This window comes from Puma concolor, chromosome B1 (assembly GCF_028749965.1).
Source record: "Puma concolor isolate L17-30 chromosome B1, mPumCon1.1.hap2, whole genome shotgun sequence".
NCBI classification, from domain to species: Eukaryota; Metazoa; Chordata; class Mammalia; order Carnivora; family Felidae; genus Puma; species Puma concolor.
In genome coordinates, this window is record NC_141670.1 from 143,890,652 (window position 1) to 143,909,967 (window position 19,316).

The 19,316-nt window shown below is 36.2% G+C and overlaps 1 protein-coding gene across 4 annotated transcripts in view; it reads left to right on the forward strand.

Moving 5' to 3' along the window:
* CNOT6L (CCR4-NOT transcription complex subunit 6 like) overlaps positions 1-19,316 on the forward strand; it is a 120,134-nt gene that overhangs the window by 92,458 nt on the left and 8,360 nt on the right. For 3 of the 4 annotated variants that reach the window (XM_086704787.1, XM_086704786.1, XM_086704785.1), the window contains exons 9-11: positions 8,331-8,482; positions 12,709-12,936; positions 15,092-15,294. In XM_086704787.1, coding sequence (XP_086560913.1) covers positions 8,331-8,482; positions 12,709-12,936; positions 15,092-15,294 — 583 coding nt within the window. Of the gene's footprint in view, positions 1-8,330; positions 8,483-12,708; positions 12,937-15,091; positions 15,295-18,311; positions 18,418-19,316 lie in introns of all 4 variants that reach the window. The other variant, XM_086704788.1, reaches the window with a different exon arrangement.

The window sequence follows — 19,316 nt, forward strand, 5'->3', positions numbered from 1 at the left end:
GCAGTGTGAGTGGGGGAAGGGCAGAGAGAGAGAGGGAGACACAGAAGCTGAAGAAAGCTCCAGGCTTTGAGCTGTCAGCACAGAGCCCGATGCAGGTCTTAAACTCACAGACTGCGAGATTATGACCGGAGCTGAAGTCGGACACTTAACTGGCTAAGCCACCCAGGCACCCCTAACTTGAGTGATTTCTTATATGGCTAAAATGATCAAGAATGTGAAAGTGGTTTCAGTGTTTCAAAGAGTTGTACAAAGTTATGTAGGATAGTACATAATCTACTTTTCTTCCCTATTTATCCTGGTCTCTAAGCTTACCTTTTTTAGCAAGTTATTTTCTGGCACTCCCATGATTATTTAAAGGGACCCAAGAACATATTTTATAGCATCTTATACTGAATATACAGTAAAAACTTCCATTTGGTTTAGGTTTAGGAGTGCTGGAATATGATCCAGAAAGGGTCATAGTTTACCTTGCTGTGGTTATACTTTTGACTATGTACCTTTTGTTCCTTTTGGCTTGTAAATGAATTCAGGGAGGGAATATTACTCAGGTCTTACAGATTGTTTTGTTTGCTCATAGTTGGCATTCACTGTCTCTCTCTACTGTTGAATTAATTACATCACAGCCTATAAAATTGCTTCTAGATCACAGGCTAGTAAGAAATTGAGTTATCTCTTTGTTCTGTTTGAAGGGCTATTTTGGACATGTTCTTCCTGTATTTGACACATTCATCCTAATAATCTATCTCAAATCATGTGAAAAGGTGGGGTCTTTGTTTTTTTATTATATCAGTCTTTATATCAGATCTCTCTTATGCCCATTTGACTTTCTGTAAAATAACACTTTGAGAAAGGTAAATAGAAGACTTCTTAGACTAAAATAAAGAAAATAGCATCAGGAATAATGCTTATAGCATATGTGTACTAGGTATAGAATAGGAGTACTAAAATGAATTGAAATAGAGGCACATTTAAAAGTTTTTACTCATTACCAAGGCCTGATGGTTTGGATTAGTGAGTGGAAAGCAGCTATAAACCAGTATGTTTTTTTCAAAACATTTAATAGAAGGAATGAGGAAGACCTCTCTGTATGTCAAAATGTCACCTGTATGTAAATCTGTGAGACAAAAAGTAGAAGCAGAGTGGAGTGCACTGGCTGTGTGTAGGGGGGAAATTAAGAAGTAAGGTAACCAATTAAATTGGTAAGGTAATTTGGATGGAAAATGGAGAATAATTTCTTACTATATTATAAATGCATTATAAATGTAGTATAAAATATGAAAAGAAGACAAGCTGTAGGAGACTATGGCTATCTTCACTAGTGTTGGAAATGTTCTTAAGGAAGGTTACCTAAAAAAAGTTCTTGAGCTACAAGAGGCACATCTTACTTAATTCTCACTGTGAAGAAGGAACTTTCTTTGGTTCCTTAGTTCTCAACTATCTCTTTGGATCTTCAGCTATTGGTGAAGTAGAAATGACAAAACTTGAGCATGACTCTGTCCTCTTTAGTATTTATAAGTGCCAAGGAAAGGAGTATTAGTTAGAAGGACATATATACTCTGTTTAGGAAAACTGGTTTTGTTTTTCTGAACTTTTTGAAACCAAAGACATTAAAAAGTTGATACTCCAAGAAGACTGGGAAGTTATAAAAGTCAAAAGTGAGGCAATACAATAATTAATTATACCAGTTGGGAAGAAAGTTTGGAGAGGTGGTTGGAAGCATGTAATAAACTAAATAATTGTTCAGGATTCACTTTTATTTATTTATTTTTAAAAATTTTTAATTTTTGTTTATTTTTGAGAGTCAGAGAGTGAGCGAGGGAGGGGCAGAGAGAGAGAGGGAGACAAAATCTGAAGCAGGTTCTAAGCTCTAAGCTGTCAACACAGAGCCTGATGTGGGGCTTAAACTCACGAACTGTGAGATCACAACCTGAGCTGAAGTTGGACACTTAACTGACTGAGCCACTCAGGTATCCTGTGGGATTCATTTTTAAATGATGTGGTTTTTTTTTCCCCCCAATGGAGAAAAGTCAGTAACTAAGCATGTATTTTTATTTCTTTATTTAAATACTTAAAAAAAATTTTTAATGTTTATTTTTGAGATGGGGGGGAGGGCAGAGAGAAAGGGAGACACAGAATCCAAAGCAGGCTCCAGGCTCTGAGCTGTCAGCACAGAGCCCGATTTGGGGTTTGAACTCACAAACCAAGAGATCATGACCTGAACTGAAGTCGGACACTTTTAACCGACTGAGCCACCCAAGTGCCCCCATTAAAAAATTTTTTTAATGTTTATTTTATTTTTGAGAGAGAGAATGGGGGAGGGGCATAGGACGGGGAGACAGAATCAGAAGCCCTGATAGCAGAGAGCCCAATGTGGGGCTCGAACTCATGAACTGCGACATCATGACATGAGCTGAAATCAGATGCTCAAATGACTGAGCCATCCAGGTGCCCCTCAAATGTGTATTTAAAAAAATTGTTTTTAACATTTATTCATTTTTGAGAGGGAGAGAGACAGAGAATGAGCGGGGGGGAGGGGCAGAGAGAGAGGGAGACACAGAATCCGAAGCAGGCTCCAGGCTCCGAGCTGTCAGCACAGGTCCTGAAGGGGGGCTCGAATGCACGGACTGGGAGATCATTACCTGAGCCGAAGCCGGACGCTCAACCACCATTTGAGCCACCCAGGCGCCCCTCAAGCGCATATTTTAAAAAGAAGTTGATTGAGAGGCGTCTGGGTGGCTCAGTTGGTTAACCGTCAGATTCCTGATTTCAGCTCAGGTCACGGTATCACAGTGAGTTTGAGCCCTGTGTTTGGCTCTGCACTGACAGTGCAAAGCCTGCTTGGGATTCTCTCTCTCCCTCTCTCTCTGCTGCTCTCCCACTCACATGCATGCATGTGTGTGCACACATGCATTCTCTCTCCCTCCTTCCCTCAAAATAAATAATTTAAAAAAATTGATTGAACCTGTGATCTTTGCCAAGAAGGTTAAGAAAAAGCAGAGGCTTCGTTAAAGCGTTAAGGCAACAAGGATATTTTAAATACCATGTACTGTAAAGAAGGGCTATTACCCATTGTAGGTTGTGTAATCACTAATTGAGGATCAAGACAAAAAAGAAAAAAAACACCGGGTTTACAACTTCTGTTTTGCTTTCATGATCTCTATTGAGAATTATCTTCAAAGTGGAAAGACCAAAGTAAGACAAATGAAGAGGAGATTGGTAAGACAGGAGAGTCAGTATACTGACTGAACTAGTTAGGTTTCCATATCAAGATAATTACACCTTTTGGTACTAAAAGATCTTGCAAAAGTATGACTACAGAACTGGCATGGGTAATCTATTATGAATGTTGCAGTATAGAAGCTCTAGGATGTTGAAGATGAATAAACCATCTCATTTTTCTAAAAGGTAAGGTAGTTCGGTGTTCCCCTGTGGAAAGGAACAGAGAAGAAATAGAATTGGGCATAGAGAACAGAGTTGTGTTGCAGGCCTGAACAGCCTCAGAGGACTCCGCCAGCTGTAGCTTTGGAGCTGAAATGACTTGTGAGAGTTAACCCAGGAAGGACCCAAATCCCCAAACCTTTATCTTTTGCTTTTGATATATAACTGTATGAGGGCCGCTCCTAGAAGTACTTGACCTTGGATGAAGTAGCTCTTTGCAGCTGGAGCAATTCCTGGACAATTGATGAGGAAACTGGGCAGTGTGTTTCCATAATCACTCCTTTGCAAAGTCTTTGCAAAGTTTAGGATCAATAGGTGTGAAGTACCTGTAAAAAGTCTTGATACAATGTTGATCCTCAGTAATGGGCAGCATGTATTATTTTTATTGCTGGTTCTGTCTTATTGAGAATTTCGATTATTTCAGAGAAGACCAATACATACACATAAGATGTGTGAAAACCAAAAGATGGCAGGGATATTTAATCTTCTGGAAAAAAAAGAATGAAGTTTTAAAGGGCCCTTAAACAGTAACTTCTTGGACATCAGCCATAGCAACTTTTTTCTAGATAGGTCTCCTGAAGCAAGGGAAATAAAAGCAAAACAAACAAACAAACAAAAGCAAACCTGGGACTACATCAAAATAAAAAGCTTCTGCACAGCAAACGAAACAGTCAATAGAACTAAAAAGCAACCTATGGAATGAGAGAAGATATTTGCAAATGGCATATCTGATAAAGGGTTAGTATTCAAAATATGTAAAGAACTTCTACAGCTCAACACCCAAAAAACCAAATAATCCAATTTAAAAAATGGCAGAAGACAAGAACAGACATTTCTCCAAAGAAGACCTACAGATGGCCAACAAGCACATGAAATGATGCTCATTATCACCTATCAGAGAAATACAAATCAAAACTACAATCAGATATCACCTCACACCTGTCAGAATAGTTAAAACCAACAACACGAGGAACAACAGGTTTTGGCAAGGATGTGGAGAAAAAGGAACCTTTTGCACTGTTGGTGGAAATGAATACTGGAGTATCCAATGTGGGAAGTAGTATGGAGGTTCCTCAAAAAGTTAAAAATAGAACTACCCTATGATCCAGCAATTGTACTACTGGGTATTTACCAAAGAATACAAAAACACTGATTCAAAGAGATGTATGCACCCCTATGTTTGGAGAAGCATTATTTATAATAGCTAAGATAGGGATGTCTGGGTGACTCAGTTGGTTAAGCGTCCGACTTTAGCTCAGGTCATGATCTTGCGGTTCGTGGGTTCAAGCCTGCTTTGGATTCTGTGTCTGTCTGTCTCCCTCTCTCCCTCTCTCTCTCTCTCTCTCTCTCTCTCCCTCCCTCTCCCTCTCCCTCTCCCTCTCCCTCTCCCTCTCCCTCTCCCTCTCCCTCTCCCTCTCCCTCTCCCTCTCCCTCTCCCTCCCTTTTCCCTGCTCATGTGCTCATGCTTGCACTCTATCAAAAATAAGCAAACATTACAATAGCCACTATATGGAAGCAGCCCAAGGTGTCCATTGATTGATGAATGGATAAAGAAGATACACACACACACATTGGACTATTAGTCATGAAAAAGAACAAGATCATGCTATTTGCAATGACATGGATGGAGCTAGAGAGTATAATGCTAAGTAAAATAAGTCCGAGAAAGACAAATACCATATGATTTCACTCATATGTCGAATTTAAGAAACTAGCAAAGGGGAAGAAAAAGAGACAAACCAAGAAACAGGCTCTTTACTGTAGAGAACAAACTGATGGTTACTAGAGGGGAGGTGGGTGAAATAGGTGATGCGGATTAAGGAGTGCACTTGTGATGAGTACTGGGTGATGTATGCAATTGTTGAATCACTATATCATATACCTGAGACTTAACACTGTATGTTAACTAACTGGAATTAAAATAAAAATTTAAAAAGTCAAGTTCCTTTAATATGTGAGTGGGTGTACTAATGAACAGAAATTCAAGAAAGGGTACTCAATAGAAATGAAGTCTGCTACTCTTAGATTCTTAAGGGAAAAGAAAGAGGAAGGGATAAAATCATTTGAGGGTACAGAAAAATATTTATATGCAAAAATGTTCAATAGCATTGGTTATAATAGCTCAAGTCAGAAATAATTTAAATGTCCACCACAAATCAGTTAAATAAATTATGGTGAATCTGTAAAGTGGCTTATATAATATAATCATATGTATTGATTTTGAATAATAATTTATAGGGAAGTATCCCTGATAGAATGTTTACTAATAAGCCAAAATATAAAATTAGTATTATCTTAATTATATAAAAATATTTGTATGCAAATGCATGGAGAAAAGTCTAGGGAATTATATTGACTTGTTAATGGGGATGTTTGGTTGCAGATAACTTTGAATTTTCTTTATATTTTTTCTTGCTCCCAAATCTGTACAATAAACATATGTAACATAATAAAGTAATGTTTTCCCATTTGTTTTTAAGCACCTATAACATGCAGGACTGAAGAGACCTGGTTTAAGAGCAGAAAAGACCAAAATTAGTTCTTATTTGGCTTATAATTAATATGGCTCTCCCCAAAGTGCAGTTTCTGTCTTTATTACCAAAAATAACAATCGCAAATGAAGAAGGCACTAGTTCATTGAGTTGTTCAGGTGAACAGCCATCTCACACCATATGTCATATAAGGAGTTGGCCATTTCTTTTATTAGAAAAAACATAATGGTGTGATATTTAAAGTAGTGTCAAGTAGAAGAGATTCTAGGTTTTAATCTATATTCTTTTAAAGAACATATCTAGATCGAGCTTTATTGGGTGAAAGATAGAGGGAAACAAATTTTAGTTGATGAGGGCATTTCTAATTGTTACATACCCTCCCTCTCTCACAAGTACCTGACTTCAGTAGAAGTAAAGTATTCCAGCACTAAAAATATTACTGTTAAAACAGGATTTTCACACTTTCCTACAGAGCCTTGGATTCCTATAAATAAATCTTAAGAGTTCTGTAAATATTTAGAAGGTACTTCAAAAACTTAGTACAAATAATTAAACTTAATTTAAAAATAACGTATTCACCCAAATATTTCAAATATCAAATTTTAACACAATGCAAATTAATAATATGTTTTGGATATGCTGCTTGATAGACTTGTTTTGGTGCAGACCTGAATCAAATTTTCACCTGCTTGCTTAGGTTTTCTGAGTTCAAGGTCAATTATTTACCACTTACATCTGTGTGTCTCCGTGAATCAGGATGTCTCTTAATACTCTGCAACCAAACAAAATACAGAAATAAGTTGGATACAGAGACTTATACAAGGCTATAATCATCAGTACCCTCTGATTTAAAATTTTTATATTTGTCAAAACAGATTCATTGTTTTCAGTGATTGATTTATTCAAACACAGTACTACTTTAATTTGTTTTATCTATGGGAATATTGCCAGAAATTGTTTGAAAAAGTCTGATATGGAGGATGGTACCTATAGAACATATTTTGAATCTGCCTTCTTCTCTTTATTTCTCTTGCCTTAGTCCAAGCCACCATCACCTGTCATTTATACAACTTCAAAAACTTTGTTTGGTCTCATAATTCCCACTTTAGCTCCTGTAATCCATTCTCTACTAAGCATCTGGAATGATCTTAAAACATATAAATTAAGTAATATGTCCTTGCTTAGAACCTTCCATTATTCCCTTTCCTCTCTAACATCATTTCATAGCCTTCCATTATTTCTTCCTTCATGTTTTAGGTAAAGATCACCTCCTTAAAGTAGAGGATGCAAACTATGCTCCCTTCTATCACTCTGGGTTAGAAAATAAATATGATCTGACTTTTTATTCTTCTCCATGCGTGAGACCTTCAGAATTGGAGCAGGGAGTGGAGTATCGTTTGTCTAGCACAGTGTCCTGCAGCATAGTAAGACTTTAGTCAATATTTTTAAAGAGATAATTGCATATTTCTGTTTCAAAGCTAGGAGGAAAATGGGGTGGTATAGGCCTGTTAAAAGGGCAGAGGTGTCTACTCCACGTAATACTTAGCAAAAAGTAGTATATTTAGTAGGTTTTGGCCATTTATAAGATATTTTACAAAACTGATAAAACTAGGCTTAAAGAGTTTAAATGGCTTGACCCAAAATCATACTGCTATTAAATTTCAGTGCTAGACTCAATTCTATTAAATACTATAAGTCTACAATACTTAATTTGTAAGTAAAGAAAGAAAATACTATTAGTGCAGAAACTGTAGTCCCAGAGGGAGCCATTTTTTACCTTATAGAAGCTGTTAACCCTGAACCCTTACATAATGTAACTCCAGCTTTCTGGGAAAGGCGAGATAGTAAAGTTGGCTTCTCCTTAGTTGAGATAAGGGTGTGACCCTGCATTTTCTTGACAAATCTCTTGATGTGGTAAGAATAAAACTGCAAACAGGGTACATAGATTTTACTCTGCTCTTTCTCCTTAATTTGCTGATTCAGTTAAGGTTGTGTTCACCTTTAAATACCAGAAAGTTCTAACAATAACTTAAAGAAACAGAAGAAGGGCAGTTTTTTCACACAAGTCCAGATATGGCAGTCCAGAACTGGTTCAGCTACTTCCCAGTCCATAGTGGGCTGGCTTTTGCCTTCCTGCTTCTCACCACATGGATAAAGGTATAAAGGGCAAAGGGATATATATATATATATGCCTTCTTTGCTGCACGGCACTTCTAAGAAAGTTCTTAATCTGACTTCTTATGTTTCACAGGCCAGAGCTGATTGCATGGCCCTTTGCAGATGGAAGATGACTAGGGAGACAGTAAATTATATCTGTGTCTTGTGCTCCCTCATTTAATGCCTTTTAGTATGATAGTCCAAGTATCTAATATCATAATAATAATGTGTTGTGCCTTTTAGATTTACTTTGGTGCAGAAGCATACAGTGGAATTTAACCAAGTGGCAATGGCTAATTCAGATGGATCCGAAGCTATGCTGAACAGAGTGATGACAAAAGATAATATTGGTGTCGCTGTGGTATTAGAGGTCCACAAAGAACTATTTGGAACAGGTGAGTGCAGTTTAAAACGTTCTTACTAAAAATAAATACCATCCCATGCTTTCCCATCTTAAACAAGTGCACAGACTCTTTATTTATTGCACAGTTATTTTCTTGTCTTTAAGGAAAGTTAAGGGAGATGGGTGGGAAAATAACACTATTATGTAAACCATCATATATTTCTAGAGATATTACTTAATAGGTAATTTCTAAAAAGGAAAGTCTTTAATATTGCAATTAATTCCAAAAGGTTATTTGAAGTAGGAAATGCTTTAGTTAGGCTGAATTTGGAAATTATGATGAGTTGGTTCTATTTCGCCGTATTTTTAGCTTCTTGAGTGTGAAATCTTTTGTCTTTAAGGTTAAGCACTTGGCAAGTTTTCTCTAATTTCTTTGTTACATCTCAGTCATTGTCAGGGTAAAAGCAGGATCTTTTATCTACCTGGTACTTATCTTTTACATTTTAGATTATTTATAGCTTCCTTCAAAGTCAGAAACTCAATATGTACTTTGCATATCCAAACCTTTTTCCCCCTTTCTGCTGCCTGCCTTTGAGCATTTCATTGTTTACTTAACTATTATATTTTAGGCAAGAGCACAGAAAAGATGTAAGACCACATTAGGGCTTTATTTTTAAACTTTTTCATGTACTTACTGTAGAAGAAAAGATTTTTGCTTTGGGTATTGATTTGTATTATTCTGACCATGCTTGTCAGACCTCCTTTTCTCTCTGTTCTTCAGTTTATCCCTCATCATACAATCTTTGATACAGAATTAAAATTTTTTTCTTCTTTTTTTTAGCCTTTCCATTTTTACCTACTTATATGTCCTTTCCAGTCCCATTCTTTCAAAAGTTTTGGTACCTCTTTGTCTGGTAATGTGAAAATTGAGTTTCTTTGGAGTTTTATTCTCCTTTTACTTTTCAGAAGAGTAATTATAAATTATACCGTAGACACTTTTCACATTTTGAAATATGTCTCATAGTCCTATGAGAGGAATTTAATATTATAGAAGGTGTTCATGGCCCCTTTGTTTTTAATAGTTTTTAATTTTTAATATAGTGAACATTTAGTCTACAGCCAGAAGTGACACTATAAAACTTCCAGGAAAGAATGGAGCTTAGAGAATTTTTGCCACAAATTTTTATATTATGATCAAATTGCATTAAAAATGACTATTTCTATGTTTGTAAATCATGTATCTGGTAAGGGGTTACTCTCCAAAATATATAAATATCTCATAAAGCTTAGTAGCAAAACAAAAAAACAAAAAACAATCAGGTTAAAATATAGGCAGAGGGTCTGAATAGACATTTTTTCAAAGACAGAGATGGCCATCAGGCATATGAAAAGACATTCACCATCACTAATAATGAGAGAAATGGAAATCAAAACCACAATGAGATAGTTATAGTAGTTAGTGTGTCTATTATCAAAAGGACAAGAAATAACAGGTCTTGTTGAGGATGTGGAGAAAAGAGAACCCTTGTGCACCATTGGTGGGAATATAAACTGGTGCAACTACTATAGAAAACAGTATGGAGTTTCCACAAAAATTAAAAACAGAACTACCATATGATTCAGCAATTCCACTTCTGGATATTTATCCAAAGAAAATGAAAATACTAACTTGATAAGATATATGCACCTTCATGTGTATTGCAGCATTATTTACAATAGCCATGACATGGAAGCAACCTAAATGTCCATAAACAGATGAATGGATACAGAAAAGGTAGTATATATGCACAATGACATACTATTCAGCTATAAAAAGAATATCTGCCATTTGTAATGATGAGTTGACCTTGAGGGCATTATTTTATTTTATTTTATTTTTTTTTTCAACGTTTTATTTATTTTTGGGACAGAGAGAGACAGAGCATGAAGGGGGGAGGAGCAGAGAGAGGGAGACACAGAATCGGAAACAGGCTCCAGGCTCTGAGCCATCAGCCCAGAGCCCGACGCGGGGCTCGAACTCACGGATCGCGAGATCGTGACCTGGCTGAAGTCGGACGCTTAACCGACTGCGCCACCCAGGCGCCCCTTGAGGGCATTATTTTAAATGGAATAAGTCAGAGAAAGAAATATTGTACAATCTCACTTATCTATGGAATTTAAAGAACAAAACAAATGAGCAGAGAAAACAAAACCAAAATGTCAATTGTACCTCAATTTTTTTTTTAATTTTTAATGTTAATTCACTTTTGAGAGAGAGAGAGAGCACAAGCAGGGGAGAGGCATAGAGAGAGAGAGAGAGAGGGAGGGAAGGAGACACAGAATGTGAAGCAGGCTCCAGGCTCTGAGCTGTCAGCACAGAGCCTGATGTGGGGATGCAACTCACGAACCGCCCCCCCAGATCATGACCTGAGCCAACTGACTGAGCCACCCAGGGTGCCCTCAAATTTTAAAAAATGACTACTTCTGCCACATATAACAGACACTTCAGTTACTTATTACTCAGCATTGAAGATAATTATACCTTGGTGTAAGGTGAAAGGAAACTATCAAAATAGTAGACTAGAAAGTTAGGTCTTTTTCTGCAGAGTTTATATTTTCAATAGAAAAATTTAAGAGACATTTGTATAGAATTTTTTTTCGTAGTTTCAAGTTTTTATTTAAATTCCAGTTAGTTAGCATACAGTGTAATGTTAGTTTCAGGTATAGAATTAAATGGTTCAGCACTTACATATAACACCTACTTCTCATCACAATAATCGCCCTCCTTAATACCCATCACCCATTTACCCATCCCCCCATCTCCCTTCTAGCGATCCTCAGGTTGTTCTCTTTATTTAAGAGTCTTTTTTATGGTTTGCCCCCCCGACCCCCGCCTGTATTCATCTCTTTGGTTTCTTAAATTTGGTGTTTGTCTTTCTCTGATTGACTTATTTCACTTAGCATAATACTCTCTAGTTCCATCCATGTCATTTCAGATGGCAAGATTTCATTCTTTTTTGATGGCTGAGTAGTGCAACTGCTGTATCATAGGGTAGTAATATAGAAATTTTAATAGAAAAATTAATTTTGCATGTTGACTAATATTACATTAGTATAAAAATATATAAAGTGAAAAGTTCCATATCTCATTCATACTCTCTTGTTAATTTCTTTACTCATTACTACATAGAGACTGTATGTGTATAGTTATATTTAAATGTATCATGTCACACAAATTGAGCTTTGTGTTTTAAATATTTTATGGATGTCTTTATTAACTGTTGTTTATGAATGTTAACTGAGTTTAATTTTCACAATTTGTAATGTATTATCTATCTTGTCTCCCATTTCAAAAGCTAATGCTTTGACAACATTTAAAAAATTTTAGGTGGCGGGGAAGAACCTTAAAGTTTTCTGGTTGAATATCTCACTTTCCAAATGAACCTGAGTACCAAAAAAGTTATGTGACTGGCCCAACACCAAAGTAAATAGTAAAAAAAAAAAACCCAAGTCAAATACCCAAGTGTCCAGATTTTGAAAGCACATTACTCTCTAAGTCTCCTTTTTAAAATTTATTTGGGTGTGTGATATGAATTTGTTTTGGTAGGAAACTTCCTTCCTTACGTAATTTGTATGATATATGGTGTTACTGCCTTTTATTATGACCTATCACTGATGTGCTCAGGGAATGCATGGTGAAGGAGTACTGGACAGTGGGAAGAATTTAAATTTAAGGTTTAGGTCATTCAAATAACTGAAAAGCTGCCTCATTAGGTAATTGTGATCTTTAAATGACAGAGATATTTAAAGTACTTCTTTACAGCAAGAACTCATCAAATGAAGTACTAGAATCAAATATTGATTATATCATGATACAATTCTTAACTTGGGCATATAGAGCAGAAGTTGGCAAACTTTTTCTGTAAAGGGCCAGATAATTAATATTTGGACTACATGTAGTCTCTGTCACAGTCTTTCCAAGAAATTTTTGTAGAAATTTTTAAAAATGTAAAACCAGGCTTAGCTCATACAGGCTGTATAAAAACAGGTGGTGGGCCAGATTTAGCCCATGGCTGCAGTTTGTCTACCCTGATCTAGAGGAGTAATTCCTATGTAGGGATTGCCAGAATCTTAGCACATCAGCTTCTAAAAACTACATTTTGCGATAAAGGGGAAGATATACATTAATGGGGAAAAAAATAAGGAAGAGGCTATGGATTTGAGGGAGAAAACCTTAAGATGCTGCTCTTTTGATACATAAAACAATCTTCTCCTCCTTTTTCTAATGTTTAAATTTAGGTATGAAGCCTATTCATGCTGCAGACAAACAGCTGCTTATAGTGGCAAATGCCCACATGCATTGGGACCCAGAGTATTCTGATGTGAAACTTATCCAGACCATGATGTTTGTCTCAGAGGTTAAAAACATTCTGGAGAAAGCCTCTAGTAGGCCTGGCAGCCCAACTGCAGATCCCAATTCCATCCCGCTGGTGCTATGTGCAGATCTTAACTCATTGCCAGATTCAGGTATTTATAACATCATTTCCTCATTGCTTTCAGTTTTACTCTAACTTCTCTTTGGAGGACCAGCCACCTCCCAACTTTTGAGTGGAGAATTTCTCTGCTAAATTAGAGAGTGTATTAATAAGACTCCTGGGAAGATAGGGCATGGGGTTAATTGAGAGTTTAGTAAAGAAGCTATTTCTAAAGATGTGTACAGGGTTAAGGGACACAAAACCATGGGCGATGCAGTACTCTACCACTTGGGGAATTTGAGGCCCTTTACCACACCTTCACCTAAAGGTTTGGAAAGTGGTGGGAACTGCTGTCACAACTTGGAAAATGTAGTTCTAAGGAGAGGGTTATGTAATAGGAGCAATGGCTTTAAGTTTTAACTGATGCTGTCAATCTCTGGCATCAACAGAAAATGAGTCAGGGGGAAATATATATCCCTACCTCACTCTACTCTCCTGCCAGTGCTGCCCATTGACCAAATGCAGCTAAGCTAGAGTTGGAGGGGGTTTGTAGTTGTTGCAAGTAAAAATCAGCCTCCTGGAGCATAGAGTGTAATGGGGAAGAGGCAACCAGGAAATATTCAGCAGCAGGAGCTATCTAAGTTTAGTAAGGTTGGCCACATTTTAGTGAATTCATTAAGTGATATATGAATGCTGATAATAGGTACAGAAGACTGACCAACATTCTCCTTGGATTTGACATTACTTCTTGAGCTCCACTAAACTACTTTATGTCCTAACTAATTTTAGATCTTTGCAAAAAACTAGTTCTGCATTTTAGATATTCAAGTTCAAATGTAAAATGTTCAGTTATTACTATTTTGCTATTACTGAAGCATATTCTAAATTTTATACATTTTCAGTAAGCTATTTTAAATTGTTTAGATAATCCCTCAACAATAAATGTGAAAAAACCCAAATGCTTGCAATTGGAAATTCATAAAAGTCACAAATCTAGAAAATATCTACTTTTTTCCTTAGTAAATAAATGCTGAAATCATCCTCTTACAAATGTTTGTCTTTAGCCCCTAACCCAATTGACACCTTAACCATGCCTTCTTTGCTAAGTTCTGTTTTTTTGAGTTGAAATGCTCTCAAGTATAAGTTTCTCCCATCTCAGTTAAGCCAGTGAGCTGTCATTTGAAAGCACAGCACGATGAGCTGATTCTGGAGCCAGACTGTTAGAGTTGGATTCGGTTCTACCACTTAGAAGTGCAATCTATGACTAAGTTCTTTATTTTTAAATAAGAGGGGAATAATTTTATCCACTGCATAAAGCTGCTTGTGAGGTTTAAGTGTATAAAGCAGTGCCTGGTGTGTAATAAATGCTAGATAAATGATCACTCCTTTTCACCTCTTCACAGTACTGATACTGTGTTTCATCATTTATTCATTATATGTTGTTATCATTCCTGATCACAAATAGAGAGAGATGGCTGACCGTGTTCACTGATCATCATCATCATTAGGGTTGTGATATATTTTTCATTTTACTTATTAAATGGAAGCAATGTATTTTTGAATGCTTCTACTCTGTTTAGCTTTTTAGACACATCTAATATTTTTGACCAAGTAGTGTATCTGGAGTATATGATGTTCTTTATAGTATCAGACTGAAAGAACTCCCTGTAGCTCAAAATAAAGAATGTTTCATAGCTGAAACTATAAATATTGAAATGTTGAAGATGCAAGATCTATTTTTGTTATAAATGATTTTTTATTATGTATGCTATATTTTACATACTCCGAAAGTTGATTGCATGGAACAGTTAAATACTAAAGAAGTAGTGGTTTAGGATAATATTCTAAAAGCCTTCAGAGTCAAAACCTTCTTAGTGAATGCCACCTTGGGCCCAGGAATCATCTTTAGCTTGAAGTACCATTAAGAAAACTGAAGATATTTCTGGGTGACCCTGATGCTTTGCTCCGAAGTAGGCAAATACCCTTCAGTTTGATTTAACCATAAGAAATTGTTGGTGTTTGTTTATTTTATTGTTTCTTGTTTTGTTTTGTTTTGAACTGTCACAAAAAGGCAGTTGCATATGGGTCAACCTAATAAAACCACTCTGAACCTGGTACATCCACCTGACCACAAAATTTTGGTCATAAAGTCTTACATAACATCTAAATGCTAAATGATAGTATTTCTTCCTTCTTTTTTCTGCTAGGTGTCGTGGAATATTTAAGCAATGGAGGAGTAGCTGACAACCATAAAGACTTCAAGGAACTAAGGTACAATGAGTGTCTTATGAACTTCAGCTGCAATGGAAAGAATGGAAGCTCAGAAGGGAGAATCACACATGGCTTCCAACTGAAGAGCGCCTATGAAAATAACTTGATGCCTTACACCAATTACACCTTTGATTTCAAAGTGAGTGACTGCCTCTGAGCTGGTATAGAAATTATTTCAAATACAAACATAGGGCAAGGAAGGTCTATATTATTATATGCCTAATTGTATAATATTCAGGAGTTTTTATATTCTCTGTTTTGGCTAACTTTGTCCCTAAATGTAAGGAGGTTTGTTATTTTTCTTTTTTGTTATTGCTGACTTGAGAATTTTTTGAACCCTGATTTTTTCAAATTTCAAGTAATATTGATAAATAGCAAAAACTTCCAAAATGCTCACTTTGTGCCAGGCACCGTTAAAAGCACTTTGTTTAAAAAAAATTTTTTTTATGTTTGTTTGAGAGCAGGGGAGGGGCAGAGAGAGACGGAGACACAGAATCCGAAGCAGGCTCCAGGCTCTGAGCTGTCCGCACAGAGCTGGATATGCTTGAACTCATGGACCATGAGGTCATGACCTCTGAGCTGAAGTCAGATGCTTAACCGACTGAGCCACTCAGGCGCCCCAAAGCACATTATATTTTTTAATATCGTTAATCTTCACCTGTCTATACCATCCTTAAATTTCAGTAAGAATCTAAATATTAAGCATCCTGATTAGTTAAGTTCATCTTGAATGAATATATAATATTCTCTTAAAAATTTCTTAGTACATTCCTTCGATGTCTTGGTTACCTTTAAATTTTCCAAGTTTCTTTGGAAGATGAGGTTACAGAGGGTTGTACTTAGGGTCTGATATATATCCATGTAGTTAAACTATTACATTCCCAGGCAGGAGAACAAAAGAAAGATACCTTTGCAGAATAAGAAAAAAAAATTTAGAGGGCCCATTGTACAAGACAAATTGTTCTTTAGAAAACGATTGATTGTAGTGGTTTTCTGTAATCAGGTTTACTTTCCCTTTGCCAATTTATCTGATCACTGCCTGTAGCTGTTTTATTGTTTGACTTTCTGGCATTTCAGGCCATCTATACCAAAATCTTATACTATCGTGAAAAAAATGCAGATTTTAGAAAGTCGTTTGGTATTAGAAGCCTAGAGGGAATATAATAAAAATACCAAAGGAAATTTTCAAAATGGGCTCTTCACACCTCCAATAACTTTTTTTTATATTTTCAGTGCTTGTTAGCCCCTTTCTAAGGAACAAATAGTAGGAAGAAGAAAGGAAGTTTGTGTGCTGATGGTATTAGTCTGCTTTTGTAATCATGAAGTGGAGACAAAAATTGCTTAGAAGAAAGTGAATCTAATTTTAGTATTTTTATGTTAGAGCAGATAATACTATCTCTAGCGATAGTTGCTTTTGTTCAAATCACTCATATGCAGTAATGTGCTGGTAGATATTTAATAACCAGATTTCTGTAAATTAGAAGCCCTAACTTGTGGTGTTTGTTGATTTCTGTGGTGTAAGTATTCCCACTATGGTAGATTTCAAGCTCCCAAATAATACCATTGAATTCAGAGTTGAGATGAAGCACTAAGAAAGCGGGAACTAGCCTACTATAGCACACCGCTGGTCTTCCATAAGCTTAAAGGAAACCTCTAGATTTAATGATACACAGTTTGTTATAAGTTAATTGTCATCTTTTTGACTGTATTGATATATGATACATCTCTGCCAGCACAAGCCAGAAAACCTAAATTAAAGTTCCCTAAAATAAGTGTTTAATAATTCCACAGCTTGTTTTGGCAAGTGTGTGGTTAAAAAGACCAAATCATTTCTAAGTCATCTAGGCTTTGATAGAAGTTATTTTTTCCTTGTCCACAAAGTGAAAATTTGGGTTATTAAACTAAGCCATCTTTCTTAATCTTCTGAATTGTTTTAAAATCCTTTGTTGATATTTCTTCAAAAGATTTTACGTTTTTAATAATTGTATCAAAAATCTTACTGGGGCGCCTGGGTGGCTCAGTCAGTTGAGCGCCCGACTTCGGCTCAGGTTATGATCTCGCGGTCCGTGAGTTCAAGCCCCGCGTTGGGCTCTGTGCTGACCGCTCAGAGCCTGAAGCCTGTTTCAGATTTGTGTCTCCCTCTCTCTGACTCTCCCCCGTTCATGCTCTGTCTCTCTCTGTCTCAAAAATAAATAAACGTTAAAAAAAAAATTAAAAAAAAAAAATCTTATTGAACCATTTACACTGTCCAAAGACGTACAGGTAAAGAACCAAAGGTACATTACTCAGAGTGTTTGATGTTTGAATATGTAGGATAGGATGAGATGGAAGGACAGTTATAAATCCCTGAGAGACAGGCATGTATGGGAAGATAAGTATTCTGGCTGGTTGGCTAGATCAATGGGTGGGATGAGGGGGTGGGATAGGATGACCAGAGAACAAACTGTAAGGGCATTCCTAACAGAGAATGAAGCTTTTATCCAAGTAACAATGAATGTTTCAATTTTATACAAAGCATTTTATACCATCCCAGTATTAAAGGCAGTCAGTAAAAATAGGTAATATCAAATATAAAAATGTTATGTAATTAGTATTACATACAGATCCAAATACAGTATTCTGTCATCCCATCAGTGGATTGTTGTTATTATCATTATTTTTTACTTGGCTTAGCATTTGTTTACTTTCTTGGTCCTTGGTGAAGTTAGAAATGTAGAAAAGTGATATTTAGAACTCAGATTCATTTAATCTAGAACTTACTTGGAACATACCAAAGGGTGGGTAAGCAGTTAGGAAAATTACTTGTAGAACAGGTGTCTTAGTGATAGCTAACAATACTCACCACAGACTGTGTGACTTAGACTGGACGTGTAAGGTCAGGGTACTGGCATGGTTGGGTTCAGATGAGGGCCCTCTTCCAGGCTGCAGACAGCTGTTTTCTTATATCCTCACGTGACAGAGAGGCTGAAAGAGCTCTCTCTGGGGTCTCTTTTTATAGAGCAACTAATCCTATTCATGAGAGTACCACCTTCATGACCTAATTACCTCCCTGAAGTTTGTACCTCTTACTGCCATCACATTAGGAGTTAGGATTTTTGTGAATTTGGGGGGAACAGAAACATTCAGACCATAACACCAGATTCATTGAATTAACAGCTTAATTCAGACTTTCTACTGCTGCTGCTCTTTCCCCATCAATCTAAGGGTGTGCCTGAACCAGTTAATGAAAAGAGGAAGGACAATTTTCATATTTTGTCAAGTAGTAAGTCTGAAGTCTTTCTCTGTTACATTATGAAATTTATAATATACGATTTTCTCTTTTATAAGACAATACTTAGCATAATGCTAGCTCGTAAATTATTTTCATCATTTTTACTTTTTTTCCAAATATAGTTTTATAGACTTACTATAGTTTTTCCTAATACAGACTGTTTTCCCACATTGTAGCCTTTTTTAAAAACAAGTTTGAGTCAAAAAAAGATTAAAAATCATTAGTTTAGTAACCTACTTTGTAGATACAACAATGTGTAAATGTGCATACATATGTACAAATATTTGGGTGAGTTTGTAGATATGATCTTGCTAATAAGGGTTTTGATAAGAGCTTTTCCTCTGGATGTTTCAAACTAAGAAAATAGGTACAAGTGATACCTCCAATTAAATGCATCTGACTTTCTGGAGTGTTTAACATCTTTCTTGGGGCCTATGTTTGCAAAGGATTCTGCAAGTCTAGCAGCTGATGTGCATAATGACACTCTAATAAAGTGATGTGGGAGGTTTATGGAACATAAGTGACAGAATATTTCATTTGTGTTTTGTTTAGTTTATAGTTGAAGGAAAGGATGGTCTCATAAATGCTAGTAAATCTACCCTGACCCTTGTTAACCTTTTTCCTAAAATGCCACAGCAAAATTAGGCATTAGCCAAAATGAAAGGATAATACCTTGTACTCACATAATTTCTTAACTATTCGACTTGGAGTGTTAATGGCAGAAAATCCTTGGATTCAAGTAGGTACCTTAATTTGTGACAAGGTTAAGGTTTGTAAATGTTCAGCAAAGCCCTCTTCGTCAAAAGAACTATCTCCTTAATTTGGTCATGGTCATGTCAAAATCAACCTGAGGTAATTATTTCCAAATTGCATAATAAATTTTTTTCACC